The sequence below is a fragment of the Rhincodon typus genome, chromosome 35, assembly GCF_021869965.1.
Source record: "Rhincodon typus isolate 14 chromosome 35, sRhiTyp1.1, whole genome shotgun sequence".
In the NCBI taxonomy this organism is placed as follows: domain Eukaryota; kingdom Metazoa; phylum Chordata; class Chondrichthyes; order Orectolobiformes; family Rhincodontidae; genus Rhincodon; species Rhincodon typus.
In genome coordinates, this window is record NC_063366.1 from 6,647,782 (window position 1) to 6,663,057 (window position 15,276).

Sequence of the window (15,276 nt, forward strand, 5' to 3'; positions counted from 1 at the left end):
AGTGTCCCTGCCTCTGAGCCAAGAGACCTGGCTTCAAGTCCTACCTACTCTAGAGTTGTTTAATAGCTTCTCTAAAGATCAGTAACCCAGGAAAGGATCTTCTAATAACTTATCTGGAAAGGATTCTAAGAATGCTACAAAGCCTGTTGATTGTGTTCAATTGTTCATTTTCTTTCCACAATGTTCTATATCCATGGGACCGTGCTGTTAGCAGTCACAGTCTATGACATGTTTCCACTCCCAAACACTAACAGTAAAAGGTGCCTTACACTGAAAAACTGGTGACATATCACTTCCACTTCATTGGGAAATGGGTTGGAGTTTGATTCACCAACGTTATGAAACCGGTTCCTCACATCTGCTGTTATTCTTTTTTGTGTAAAGAAGTGAATAAATGCTGATGGAAAGCAGGGAAAGATGTTTGACATTAATTCCCCCAGTTCACACTGAATTGGAGCTCAACAACTACTGATTCAATACTCACAAGCTGCAGAATAAATGAGTTGAACCCTTCTTGTGAAATCATTAATGAGGAATTTGAATAACGTTAAATCACAAAAAATTGTTTATTGATTACAAACCACAATTACCAGCATTTGTAGCTAAACATTGATAGTACATAGATAAAGATGACTTCTCAATAAATAGACTGTAACTATTCAATTTACAACTATGTTACGTAAGAGTTCACATTTGGCAAATTAAAGTGCAAAAGCGATCAGTTCCCTCCAATATAAAAAGTGCTTCTGAGTTGCCTTTGGACATTAGAGATGAAGAAGGGTCTCGACTCGAAACATCAGCTTTCCTGCTCCTCTGATGCTGCTTGGCCTGCTGTGTTCATCCAGCTCTGCACCGTGTTATCTCAGATTCTCCAGCATCGGCAGTTCCTACTATCTCTGCCTTTGGACATTGTTTCATTTCAGGCAAATTATGAAAGCATGAAGACAATGAAAATGAGAAAGTGTGAGGGAGAAACCGTCCATGACGATGAAGATGGCAACACTGCTCACATTTCCGAGACAGGATGAAAGCATGAATTCAGAAGGCCTGACTTGGTGACTGAGGATCACAATATGCAGATCTGGAATACACTGTTCAATCTGTGGAAACACATTCCCAGGAACATTTAATTGCATTCCTGAAAGAACTGGGTGCGAACAATGAACTGCAATTCCATGTGAGCCGTGATATGGAAGGATCAACGATGATGTCCATGTTCACACAAGAACAGGAGAATCCCATCTTTCCTCAAAGAGGCTCTGGGAATCATAGAATCCCTACAACGTGGAAGCAGGTTATTTGGTCCATTGAGTCCACACTGGCCACCTGAAGAGCATCTCACCTTGATCACCAACCTACAGTATCCCTGTAACTCTACGTTTCCCACGGCCAATCCACCTAACCTGCACATCTGTGAACTGTGGGAGGAAACCAGAGCACTCAGAGGGAACCTAAAGGGAGAACATGCAAACTCCAGTCACCTAAGTGTGGAATCAAATCCGGGTCTCTGGCACTGTGAGGCAGGCTGAGGCAGCAGTGCTAACCACTGAGCCACCGGGCCACGTCCTATTTGGAAGGAATGTCCTGCAGTGGAGCCCAGGATACCCATGAGGTAAGGACACAAGGCAGTCACTTCAGGGAGGGGAGTGGAGTGAAATTTGTCTGACAGGTTTTAACCGTGTCTGGGAGAGTGAGACAGGGTCCCGGACAGAGTAGTATGATTACAAATACATTAATGGAGGGCGAATAAAATGTCACTTCCTGAGTCATGAATGAGGTGGAACAGAGACATCAGAAGCTGACAGAGAAACATAACATGAGCAATTAAATATCAAATGAAACAGTGTGAGATATTCTCTATCATTTACTGGATCCAGATTCAATCACCCTCAGCATTAACTAACCAGCACAGTGCGGAGGGAAAGGAGGGGGAGGGAATAGGGATGAGGAACTGAAAAGAAGAATTGGGGTATGAGGGATTCAAGCAGTGGAGGATTGGAAGGAGTGGATCTGGGGGTATGAAGATGAGGAAGAGGGGGAATAAGAGAATGGGGGGTGAGGGACTACAGAGTGAGGAGGCAAGCGTCACCCTGAATCACACCCGGACAATGTAACTCTACAGCTTTCAGTCCCTTCTCCACCACTCCCAACACTCTGACCCCTTAGTCGCTTACTGCAAACTGGTGTATTTGTCGCACTTGATATATGTGCAGAAACAAAATAAATGTCCATTAGAATAATCAATTCTCAGAGTGAGAACACAAGTTAATTTGTTGATATTCAGTCTGATATTCTCTCACTTTTCCCTCCCAGTACTGGAGATTCCCCACGCTCTCTCTCTCCATGCAGTTCCACATCCCTTCCTCATTGAACCTTACCTTTCCATGACCTTATCCAAATGATCATTACGATTATCCAGAACACTGCAGCAAAAAGGAATCCAAGTATCATTCCAAGATGGATGTGTTCCCCACTGTTTCCTGGGGTTTCTGAAACACATTGTAATAACATCAGAACTGTTTCTGTTCCCAGATCCATTCCCAGTTCTGTATTCATGGGGACAATTTTAACTATTCCCACCCACTGGGAAATGATGGAATTGGTTGAAATTTTGGTTTGACCCTCACTCAATTTCACTCTCCAGTGAAGTAACAAAAGATCCCATTGATGGGAGTGTAAACACTGAGTTGTCCCAGTCCTGGGGGTTTATATCCATGTTTACAAATGACATTAGTTAGGAGGCACAATGGAAGGATATTGACAGATGAAAGGAGTGAATTCCAACCATTATAGTTTATATCCAATGTGGGGAAATGTGAGATCATTCCTGTTAAACCTGAGAAAAACAAATCTGAACATTTTCCTGTCATTTAGAGATTAGGAGATGTTAAATGTAGTGAATTTTGTAAGACCATGCATAAATCATGAATTTTTTTAAATTCATGCATATTGCTGGCATGCCAGTATTTTATTTCTTAGCCCTAGTTGCCCTTGAGAAGTTGGTGTTAAGCTGCCTTCATAAACCACTGCAGTCCACACACTCTGGGTCGACCCACAATATCATTTGGGAGCGCATTCCAGGATTTTGACCCAGTGACAGTGGAGGATCAATGATATATTTCCAAGTCAGGATGGTAAGCGATTTGGAGGGGAACTTGCAGGTGGTTCTGTTCCCACATATCTGCTGTCCTTGTCCTTGTAGATGCACGGTCTTGGAAGGTGCTGGCTAAGAATCTTTGAATTTCTTTTAGATAGTACACACTGCTGCTACTGAGCGTCAGTGGTGGAGGGAGTGGATATTTGTGAATATGGTGCCAATCAAGCTGGCCACTTTGTCCAGGATGTTGAAAAGCTTCTTGAGTGTTGTTGGAGCTGCACCCATCCAGGCAAATGGGAATATTCGTTACATTCCTGACTTGTACCTTGTCGATGGTGGATAGTCTTTGGGGAATCAGGAAATGAGTTACTGACTACTGTATTCCTAGCTTCTGACTTGCTCTTGTAACCGTGGTGTTTATGTGTTTGGGTTTCTGGTCAAAGGTAACCTCAAAGATGTTGGTAGTGGAGGATTCCGTGATTGCAACACCATTGAATGTCAACGGGTGATGGTTCGATGGTTTCTTATTGGAGATGATCATTACCTGGCATTTGTGTGGCACGAAGGTTACTTGTCACTTGTCAGCCTAAGCCTGGATATTGTACAGATCTTATTGCATTTGAACTTAGACTACAGTTCAGAGGAGTCACATGTGGTGCTGAACGTTGTACAATCATTGGCAAACATCTCCACTTCTGACCTGATGATAGAGGGAAGGTAAATGATGAAGTAGCTGAAAATGGTTGGTCCTGGGAAAATACCCTGTGGAATTCCTGTAGAGATGTCCTGGAGCTGAGATGAGTGACCTCCAACAAGAACAACACCTTACTATGTGCCAGGTATGGCTCCAGCCAGGGGAGAGTTTGCCCTCCGTGCCCATTGATTCCAGTTTTGCCTTGCCTCCTTGATGCGATACCCAGTCAAATGCAGCATTGATGTCAAGGGCTGTCACTCTCACCTCACTTCTGGAATTGAGCTCTTTTGGCCATGTTTGAACCAAGGCTGTAATGAGGTCAGGAGCTCAGTGGCCCTGGTGGAACCCAAACTGGGCATCACTGAGCAGGTTATTGCTGAGCAAGTGCTGCTGGATAGCACTGTTCATGACACCTTCCATCACTTTACTGATGATCGAGAGTAGACTGATGGGGTGGTAATTGGCCAGGTTGGATTTTTCCTGCTTTTTTTTCTCCAGGACATACCTGGGCAATTTTCCACATAGTCCCAGTAGACACTAAAGTTATAACTGTACTGGAAGGGCTTGGCTAAGGAATAAGGCTTCAGTACCTTTGCTGGAATGTTGTCAGGGCTCATAGCCTTTGTTGTATCCATTGCCTTCAACTGTTTCTTGATCTCATGTGGAGGAATCGAGTTGGCTAAAGACTGGCATCTGTGATGCTGGGGACCACTGGAGGAGACCGAGGTGGATCATCCACTATGCACTTCTGGCTCAAGATTGCTGTGATTGCTCCAGCTTTGTCTTTTACACTGATGTGCAGGACTCTTCCCTCATTGAGGATGGGGATATGTGTGGAAGCTCCTCCTCAAGGGAGCTGTTCAACTGTCCACCACCATTTACAACTGGATGTGGCAGGACTGCAGATCCGTTGGTTGTGAGGTCACTTCACTCTGTCACTTGTTTCTCATGCTATTTGTCATAGTTGTAGTCCTGTTTGGTAGCTTCACCAGGTTGACACCGCATCTTCAGGTATGCCTAATGCTGTTCCTGGCATCCCTTCTGCACTCTCCATTGAACCACGGTTGATCCACTGGCTTGATGGTTATGCTTAAATAAGGGATATACTGGGCCATGAGGTTGCAGATTGTGTTGGAGTAGAATCCTGCTGTTGCTGATGGCTCACAGTGCCTCATGGATGCTCAGTGTTGAGTTGCTAGATCTGTTTGAAGTCTGTACCACTTACCACGGTAATAGCGCCGCACAACACCCCTGAGAATATCCTCAAAGTGAAGGTGGAACTTTGTCACCACAAGGACTATGCGGTGGTCACTCTTACCAATATGGCAGATTGGGGCCAAGTATGTTTTTCTCTCTCGTTGGTTCCCTCACCATCTGCTACAGATGCAGTCTACCAGTTTATGTCCTTTAGGACCCGATCAGTAGCACTGCTGCTGAGCCACTCTTGGTGGTGGACATTGAAAACCCCCACCCAGGGGACACTTTGCGTCCTTGCCACCCTCAGTGCTTCCTCTAAGTGTTGATGAACATGGAGGAGTACTGATTCATCAGCTGAGGGAGGACGATACATGGAAACCAGGAGATTTCCATGCCTATGTTTAAGCTGAAACCATAAGAATTCATGGGATCTGGAATCAATGTTAGGAATTCTGAGGACAACTCCCTCTCAACTATATACCACTGTGCCACCACCTCGGTCTGTCCTGCCATGGGACAGGACATATCCAGGGATGGTGATGGTGATGGTGATGTCTGTCAGGTATGATTCCATGAGTCAGACTGTTGCTTGACGAATCTGTGAGAGTACTAGACCCCAGATGTTAGGATGGAGGGATCTGCAGGGTCAACAGGGCTGTTTCTGCCAAAGTCTTTTCTGGTGCCTGGGTCAATGCTGGACTATTTTCATTTCTTCATTGAAGTGTTCGTAGTGATTGGTACAACTGAGTGGCTTTAGTTCATACTGATTGGTACAACTAAGCCATTTCAAAGGGCAGTTGAGAGTCAACCACATGGTTGTGGGTCAGGAGTCACATGTTGGCCAGACCAGATAAGGACAGCGGATTCCCATCGTGGATTGACATGAGTGAGCTGGAAAGGTTTTTCCGATAATCGACAATACTTTCTTGGTCTTCAGCAGATTCTTAATTCTAAACATTTCTATTGATTTCAAATTCCACAATCTGCCACAGTGGGATTCGAACCCAAATCTCCAGAACATTAGCTCTGCTTCTGTATTAATAGTTAACTGATAATACCACTAGGCCATCACCTCCCTTCGTGGTTAATCCACTTTTAATAAACAAAAAATCAGTTAGTTTAATAGACTGTTGTCCTTTATCTCAAGGGAGTTACAATACAAAGTGAGGAAATTATATTTCTGTTGTGGAGCATTGGTCAGACTACATCTGCATAATTACATTCAGTCTGAAATATCAAATCTCAGATCAGAGAGCTTGACTGTGAAGTGGAGGAGCAGTGTAGATCCAGCAGAATAATCCCACAGATTCAAGGATTGAATTATAAAGTCCTGGTTTGGCATCTGTGCAGCCTTCAGGACTCAATATCGTGTTCAGCAATGTTCGGGTCATAACACCTTCTCCCATGTCCTTCCCCCAACTCCCAAGCACCAGGCCTTGTCATCACACGGGCTGCTTTCATCATGGCCAACCCATTGTCACCCACCAGTGTTCCCCATTAGCAGCTTTTACTTTTCTCTGGCTCATGATTATCCATTCCTTCTCTGCCCAACTGCTGTTCTCATACTCTTGCACTCCACTTCCACCTATCATTTCCTCCTTTACCCTGGTTCCCCCCAACCCATCTTTCGCATATATACCACCTTTTCCTTACTACACTCAGTTCCGAGGAACGGGACACTGCACCCCGAAATGTTGACTCTACTTTCTCTCCACAATTTCTGCCAAACCTGCTGAGTTGCTCCAGAAATTTCAGCTTTTGATTGAATTATTGGGGCTGGCTACATCATCTTCTTTTTAATTTTCTTCTGGGATGTGATTGTTATGGAACCATATAGAAGTCTATGGCACTGAAAATGGCCCTTTGGCACATTTTGACTGGCACAGATACAAACAACCATCTCACTATTCTAGTTGCATTTTCCAGCGCTTGGCCCATGGCCTCGTAGTCTTGACATCACAAGTGCACATCGGAATATTTCTTTAATGTTATGAGGGTTTCTATCTGCCATTTCAGGCATTGAGTTCTAGATTGCCACCACCCTCTAGATGGAAACATCCATCTTCACATCTCATCTAAAATTCCCATTCCTTACCTTAAATCTATGGCTGGTCATTAGTCCCTCCAAGAGGAAATATTTCTTTCTGTCTGCTGTGTTGATGCCACTCAAAATTTTATACATCTCTATCATGTGCTGTCTCAATCTCCTCTGCTCCAAGCCAAACAAGTTTAGTCTGTCCAATCTCTCTTCAAAACTAAAACTCTCCAGAGCCTGCAACATTTTGGTAAACCCTGCCTGCACCCTCTCCAGTGCAATCACATCCCCTTGTAATGTCGATTCCAGAACGGTACACAATACTCGAGCTGTGGTCCAACCTGCGATGCACTTATGTCCTTTAGAGAGGGAAGCTGCCATCCTTCCTATGTGACTCCAAATGATGGCTGGACAATTATAAATGGGCAATAAATGCTGGCCGAGCCAGCAATGCCCTCATCATGTGACTGATTATATGAAACAAAAAACAAATCTTTATATAGATCCAGCAAACATTTCTCAGTTCTTAAACTCAGTGCCTTGGCTAATAAAAGTTAGTATTCCATATGCCCTCTTAACCACTTTATCTATCCTGATGCACTAAGGGACCAGTGTACGGTACATCAAGGTCCCTCTGATCCTTGGTTACCAGGGTCCCACTGTTCAACCTATATTTCCTGGCCTTGTTTATCCTTCCCAAGTACAACATATTTGTCTGGATTGAATTCCATTTATCACTGATCAGCCCATTGACCAGCCCATCTGTATCCTCCTGTAACCTAAAATCGATCCTCCTCATGATTTACTATCCCACCTATTTTTGCATTGTCTGTGAACAAACTGATCAATTCTTCTCTATTGAAGTCTCAATCAATTATATAAACACAAACTGCAAGTGTGACTGGCTGGCTTGGCATTTTACCCAATGCTAATTGCCCAGAGAGCAGTTGAAAGTCACCCACACTGCGAATGGAGTGTGATGGAGACACTTGGCAGCAAGAACAGCTGGTTTCCTTCTGTAGAGGGAATCAATAAATGAAATGGGTTTTTATGAGTATTGACAATGGTTTCAGCGTCATCATTATACACATAATGCCAAATTTTTACTGTATTCAACTTCTGTCTCTGCCACAGTGGGATTCAAACTGAGGTCCCCAGACCTTTATACAATCTCTGTATTAACAGTCTGGTGATAGCACCACAACATCTCCTCCAGGGGTACCCAGCACAGATACTAGTCTTCAACCAATTCGATTCACTCCACGCAATGTCAAGAAATGGTTGGAGCCACTGGATACTGCAAAGGATATGAATCTTGACAATATTCTGGCAATAGTGCAGAAGACTTGTGTTCCAAAACTACTAGACTCTACCCAACAACATGGAAAATTGCCCAGGTATGTCCTGTACATGAAAAGCAGGAGAAATCCAACCTGGCCAATTATTGCTCCATCAGTCTACTCTCGATCTATTCTGAAGTGATACAAGGTATCATCAACAGTGCTATCAAGCAGCACCTGCTCAGCAACACCCAGTTTAGGGTCCACCAGGGCCACTCAGCTCCTGACCTCATTATAGACTTTGTTCCAACATGGACAAAAAAGATGAAATCCAGAGGTGAGGCGAGAGTGACAGCCCTTGACATCAATGCTGCATTTCACAGAGTGTGGCATCAAGGAGCCCTGGCAAAACTGGAATCAATGGGCATCAGGAGGCAAACTCTCCACCAGTTAGAGTCATACCTGGCACATCGGAAGCTCGTTGTGCTTGTTGGAAGTTAGTTATCTCAGCTCCAGGACATCTCTGCAAGAGTTCCTCAAGGTCGTGTCCCAGGCCCAACCATCTTCAGATGCTTTATTAACAACCTTTTCTCCACCAGATTAGAAATGGGATGTTCGCCAATGATTACACTATGTTCAGTACCACTCATCATTCCCCAAATACTGAAGCAGTCCATGTTCAAATGCAACAAAGTTGTGGGCTGATAAGTGGCAAATAACATTTGCGTTACGCAAGTGCCAGGCAATGACCATCTCCAATAAGAAACAATCTGATCATCAAAATTCAGAAAAGTTAATGGTGTTACCATCACTGAATCCCCCAATGTGAACATCCTTCGGGTTACCATTGATCAGAAACTGAACTGGACTTGCCACATCATCACAGTGGCTGCAAGAGCAGATCAGAGGCCAGGAACACTGAGGTGAGTAACTCACTTCCTGACTCCCAAAGCCTGTCTATCATCTACAGGGCACAAGTCAGGGATACTCCCCACTTGCCTGAATGGCTGCAGCTCCAACAACACTCAAGGAGCTTGGCACCATCCAGGAGAAAGCAGCCCATCCACTCCCTCCACCACTGACACTCAATAACAGCAGTGTGAACTATCTACAAGATGCACTGCCGAAATTCACCAAGCCTCCTTAGACAGTACCTTCCAAACCTACAATCACTTCCATTGAGAAGGACAAGGGCAGTATATATATGGAAACACCACCAGATGCTAGTTTCACTCCAAGCCACTCACTAGCTTTACTTGGACATACATTGGCGTTCCTTTACTGGCGCTGTGTCAAATAACTGGAATTCTTAAAGCCACATAAACGTGAACAGTAACAAACCAGATGTACAGACAGACACAGACACACACAAAATCCAGTTCCTTACCCCACTGATAGAGCTTGGCCTCTGACAGGCTGCAATGGTCAATTTGAAAGGAATATTGATCCTCATCCCCAGCATTGATTTCAATCTCTTTCTGGATCTGATGGGTCCCATCATGGTTCGGTCGAATCCCCGAGGATTGTGTCTCAGACATGACCTCTCCATTCCTTAGCCAGTTCACCTCGATGTCTACAGGATAAAATCCAGTGACCAGGCAGGAGAGAGTGAGCGGCTTGTCCTGACTATTGGACTCACTCCTGGAGATGAACACTTCAGGCTGAACTGTGATGGGAAAGGGTGAAAACACAAACAATAGACAGACACAGAATGGAATAGGATTATGGTTTGTTTGATCAGTAAAGTTAAAATAGAACTTGGGATCAAAACTGAAATATATACCTTTCCTTTCGAAATACTGCTTTCCTGAACAAACCCTTGCTCCAGATGCATTTCCCAATACTTGTTCCAGGATTCATCAGAATTCCATTTCTCTTTCGTCTTCACTGCATTGTGATTGGTTGCAATGCATCTAAATCTATCTGGCCCTAAACTCATGAAATCCTTTCCATCAAATCCAAATCTCATCGATCTCTTCACAGAGCCATCACCAGTGATTTCAACAGTTGCTATCCATTGAAAGGTGTGAATTTCTGCCAGTGATTAAACCGGAATTAATATTAAAAGTTTTTGCAAAAACTTACAACCGGTCTGATCAGAAGGGAAAGGGAAGCTATTATCTGATAGAACTGGGAGATTATAGTCCAGTAGTGACTGATATCAGGGGTCAGCATCGGGAGATGGACAGAGTGGGGTGACGCAGGGGTTGGTGCTAGGGGATGGACTGAGTGGAGTGACACAGGGGCTCGTGCTCGGGGATGGATTGAGTGGAGTGACACAGGAGCTGGTGCTCGGGGATGGACTGAGTGGAGTGACGCAGGAGTTGGTGCTTGGGGATGGACTGAGTGGAGTGACGCAGGAGTTGGTGCTCGGGAATGGACTGTGTGGAGTGATGCAGGAGTTGGTGCTAGGGGATGGACTGAGTGGAGTGACCCAGGGGATGGACTGAATGAAGTGACGCAGGGGCTGGCGCTAGGAGATTGACCGAGTGGAACACGCATGATTATCAGTTTCAATGCAAGTCAATATAGTTATTTGTCATCAGGAACATTGACTTCTTTGCCATGTATACACATGGTCAGTCATGTTCATACCTGGCAATTTACTCCCTACTGATTCATTTGTCACAAAACTACAATCATCGGACAATGCCTGTGCCCAGTGGGGATCAGATAGCTCAGTTGGCTGAACTGCTGGTTTTTGCTGCAGTGTGATAACAATAGCGTGGGTGCCATTCCCACACAGGCTGACATTACCATGAAGGACTTTCCATCTCAACCTTAACCTTTGCCAGGCGTGTTGACGCTCAGTTTAAACTCATCACCAGTTCTTGCTGTCTCCAGTGAGAAAGCATTCCTCTGAGACTGGGGCAACTTTGCCCTTTCACTATTCCAGAGGTCGAGGTGAATCATCTGTTAACATAGGCACAAATTACACAGCCAGGAGATTTTAAATTCAATTGTTACTATTCTGACTACAAAACTAATCTTCCTGATGATGAATACAAATCTGTTGCTGATTGTCATAACACCCCACTTGTTTCATGACTTTTGTTTAAGGGAAGGAAATGTGGTCTGACTTACAGGTGACTCCAGGCCTACATCAATGTAGCTTATTCTTAACTACCTTCTGAAATGGCCCAGCAAGTCATTCACTTCAGAGGCAATTAGGTATCATAGAATCCCTACAGTGTGGAAACAGAACCTTTGGTCCAACAAGTCCACACCAAAACTCACAGCATCCCACCCAGACCCATTGCCAAAAACCTGCCTAATCAACACATCCCTAAACACTGTGGGAAATTTAGCATGGCCAATCCACCTAGCCTGCCCATCTTTGGACTGTGGGAGGAAACCGGAGCACCCGGAGGAAACCCACGCAGACACAGGGAGAACGTACAAACTCCACACAACCTGTCACACGAGCGTGGAAGCGAACCAGGGTTCCCGGCGCTGTGAGGCAGCACTGCTAACCACTGAGCCACCATGCCGGTCTCAAGGATTGGGAAATAAACGCTGGTCATGCCGGTGATGCCCAAATCACTTTAAATAATTTAAAAATGGAGTAAAAACCGAAAGACCTGCGGATGCTGTAAATCAGGAACAAAAACAAAGTTGCTGGAAAAGCTCAGCAGGTCTGACAGCATCTGTGAAGGAACAAGTAGAGGTAATGTTTTGGGTCTGGTGACCCTTCCTCGGAACCTCCTCAGTTCCGAGGAAGGGTCACCGGACCCGAAACATAAACTCTGTTTGTTCCTTAAAAAAATGGAGCGACTGCCTGTCCTTGATCGTCTCCACTTCCTTATCTGTCAGATTAATTACTACAGAGATTTCCATTCTCCTTTCGCACTGCCTCCTGGATCTACAATGTCTGTTCTGTAATACTGGAGAAGATCAATCTCCCCCTCAGATATGAATAGACATTGCAATTAGATGACAGGACTTGCTCAGTCCTGGAGGATCACAACCATCACTTCGGATTCTCACTCACTCAATCACAAACCATCTCTTGATCTTCGAGAATGTGACATGACTTTATAAATATCTCATTCAAAATAGGGAGACAAAATAAAGTAACTTTCTTCATGTCTTTCATTCATACTGTGCTACATGCTGCACACTCAACTGTCATGGGATAAAGCATAACACAGGATAAGTACCTGCCTGTCATTCATTGAAAAGAATAAGAATGAAATAAGACTTGTATTTAAAAAGCAAGTTTCTTGATCTCAGGACATGCTGAAGTGCAATGCAGTTTATTAATTTTACTAACAGTTTTAAAGGAGGAAATGAGGGAGATTTTTTGTCCCCAGATAGGCTCTGATAAACTGCAAATAATTAATGATCAAATAGTCTGGTTTGATGACACTAATTAAAGTTTAGTATTGACTAGGGTGTTGGGGATAACTTCCCTGCTCTTCTCGAAAGGGTTTTCTACATACAGCTGATAGAGACACAGTTCAGCATCTTATCTGAAAGATAGCAATTTCAACAGTGCAGCTCTCTGTGAAGACTGAACTGTCATGTTCATTTTAGTTGTTGCATTTATGCCCTGGGTTGGGCTTTGTACCTACAACTTTCTGATGCAGAATCCAGAGGGTCACCACCTGCCTGACAGTCAACATTAACCTGCAGAAATTCCATATCACTGATCTTACCAGATGTCTGGTTTGTACTTTTCATTAGTGTATTCAGATTCTCCTTTGCCATGTCTGATCGGGTATTCCCGAGACCTGTGAGATATTCCCAGTATTTTGCATCAAAATAATCTTCCATGAACTGCTGTCTGGGGATCATCCGACAGGTAATAGTGTCATGATAGTTGAGTTGAATTCCATTGACCATTGCAATATTAGTCACCTCAGGAAAATCCTTCATGCCAGAGACTGCCATGTAGATCACAGTCAGTGAGTCAGTGCCTGTAAATATCAATGAAAAGAAAGGGTTAACAAACATTTACACAGACACCATCTGATCAAAGTGAGCCCTATCCTCTGTGTAGCAATCTCCAATATTCCACCACTTTGTCAGACCGTCTGAATCAAATTCATCGTCTGGGTCTGAATTAGATGTTGCAGCATCTCTTCTCCACCTTGTACATGACAGATAGCATCTTTACAGGTTTAAGCCAAGTCACAGCACGGTGTTGTATATGAATTATTCTCACTCCTGCCCAAATTTCCTGAGACCACATTCATGTCGAATATGTACAACAACTTGATCTGGGTGACCACAATCTCATGGGCTGTGCTTGAATCTCCATTTCTGGAGGAATGTGATGTCCCTGAATGGCGAGGAACATTCACAGAGCTGCAGAAAGGCCTGTGAGATTGGGGTTGCATCTTCAGTTGGCTTTGAGAATGCCTGAGAGAGAGGAAACAGAGAAGTCACGCTCACCAATGACATCGATGAGGACTGCCAGGTGTTGGTGAAAAGCTGGGTGGGAATTCAAAAAGCTCAAGATAAAAGTTAGTGGTTCTGCCAAATTTCAGTCTTCAACCTGATCGAGTTCTTTGTTATCCCTGATTCAGCATCAATGGAACTGAGAAAAGACCTAACCCCAAACCTCAAATATGGATGATATGACAATCATCGTTGAGGTGCCATTGAGCTACATACAAGTGGAAGCCAATGGCAAAATCACCTTACAAATATGAGGCTCGTTGTGTGATTCGAAGTCACGTTATGAGAAAAGATGTGGAATTGGGCTGGACTGGGAAAGAGGAAGACAGGAAGACTGAGATGGTGGATGCGATCCGAGAGGATCAGGAAAACAAAGGTCTCTGGACAAAGGAGGACACCCAAGATCAGGAAGTGAAGGAGGAACATTGTGAACTACAAACTCCTTCTCAAGGGGAAAGCAAGATGCAAAGGTTCAGTAAGTTCTGGGAATCGCAGTTCTGTGATGGATTCAATGAGGTCAAATCCATCAGTGTTTTTGACACAGCTCAGGAACTTTAGACAGGACTAGAAGACACTATGACGTTATTGAGTATAATTTATCACTGGTTGCTTGCTAGCTTCTGGATAATGTTGTTCTTGGTTTTGTCTTTTGTGTGCATTTTTGCAGATGTTCTCCAGGCCAACATCAGGGTGCTTTCTGTATAAACTGCTCTCGGCCGTTTACCACAACAGAAGGCCAGGAGTTTGCTGTTAGCCAGTCGATTGCTGAGCTGAAAAAGCAGAGACTATGCTCTGAGTTAGTTTTGGGCATGAATGGCATTTGTTGAAATATCACTCCTATGGTTCTAATTCCCGGGACAAAGTGCTGCTGCTTGAATGCTGGTGGAGAATGGAGCAACTCACTGGAGGAGGTGTGTCCATAAATAACCCCCTCCTCACTGATGGAATAGCCCAGCACATCAGTGCAAAGGATAAGGCTGAAGCATTTTCAATAATCCCCAGCCAAAAGTATTGAGTGGATGACACATTTTGGCTTCCCCAAGAGATAACCTGTGCCTCAGATGTCAGTCTTCAGCCGATTTGATTGAGTCCATTTAATATCAAGAAACAGCTGGAGGTCCAGGTCGCTGCAAAGGCTATGGGGCCTGACAACATTCCAGCAAAAACACTGAAGACTGGTGCTCCAGAAATTGCTCCGCCCCAAAGAAAGGTGTAGTAGTACAGCTGCAACAATGGGGTCTACCCAACAATATGGAAAACTGCCTGGACATGACCTGTACACACAAAAAAAAGGACAAATCCAACTTGGCCAATTAACCACCCCATCAGTCTAACTCTCAATCATCAGTCAAGTAACAGAGGGGGTTATCAATAGCTCTATTAAGCAGCAACTGCTCAGCAATAACCTGCTCACTGCCGTCCTGTAATGGGTGAAACCAGAGCCACTGACCTCATTCCAGACTCAGTTCAAACATGGATAAACAGCTGGATTCCAGACCTGAGGTGAAAGGGACGCACTGGACATCAAGGCTTCATTTAACCGAGTGTGGCATTAAGGAGTCCAGCAAAA

At 44.3% G+C, this 15,276-nt stretch overlaps 3 protein-coding genes across 3 annotated transcripts in view; 1 reads left to right on the top strand and 2 right to left on the bottom strand.

Moving 5' to 3' along the window:
* Window positions 1-801: 801 nt before the first annotated feature.
* Window positions 802-10,105, bottom strand: LOC109929267 (beta-2-microglobulin-like; the record flags this gene model as incomplete). The annotated part of the gene is made up of 3 exons (XM_048616470.1): window positions 802-1,100; window positions 2,379-2,489; window positions 9,691-10,105. Coding segments are annotated over 3 exons (531 nt in total), but the record flags the coding sequence as incomplete, so codon positions are not given.
* Window positions 10,106-10,107: 2 nt separating this feature from the next.
* Window positions 10,108-13,196, bottom strand: LOC125480998 (class I histocompatibility antigen, F10 alpha chain-like; the record flags this gene model as incomplete). Its single annotated transcript, XM_048616471.1, has 2 exons — window positions 12,962-13,196; window positions 10,108-10,337 (listed from the first exon to the last, which is right to left on the bottom strand). Coding segments are annotated over exons 1-2 (465 nt in total), but the record flags the coding sequence as incomplete, so codon positions are not given.
* A 738-nt stretch (window positions 13,197-13,934) lies between these two features.
* Window positions 13,935-15,276, top strand: part of LOC109929269 — a 58,016-nt gene continuing 56,674 nt past the window's right edge. Inside the window, 1 exon segment of the mRNA XM_048616475.1 lies at window positions 13,935-14,181. Coding sequence (XP_048472432.1) covers window positions 13,935-14,181 — 247 coding nt within the window.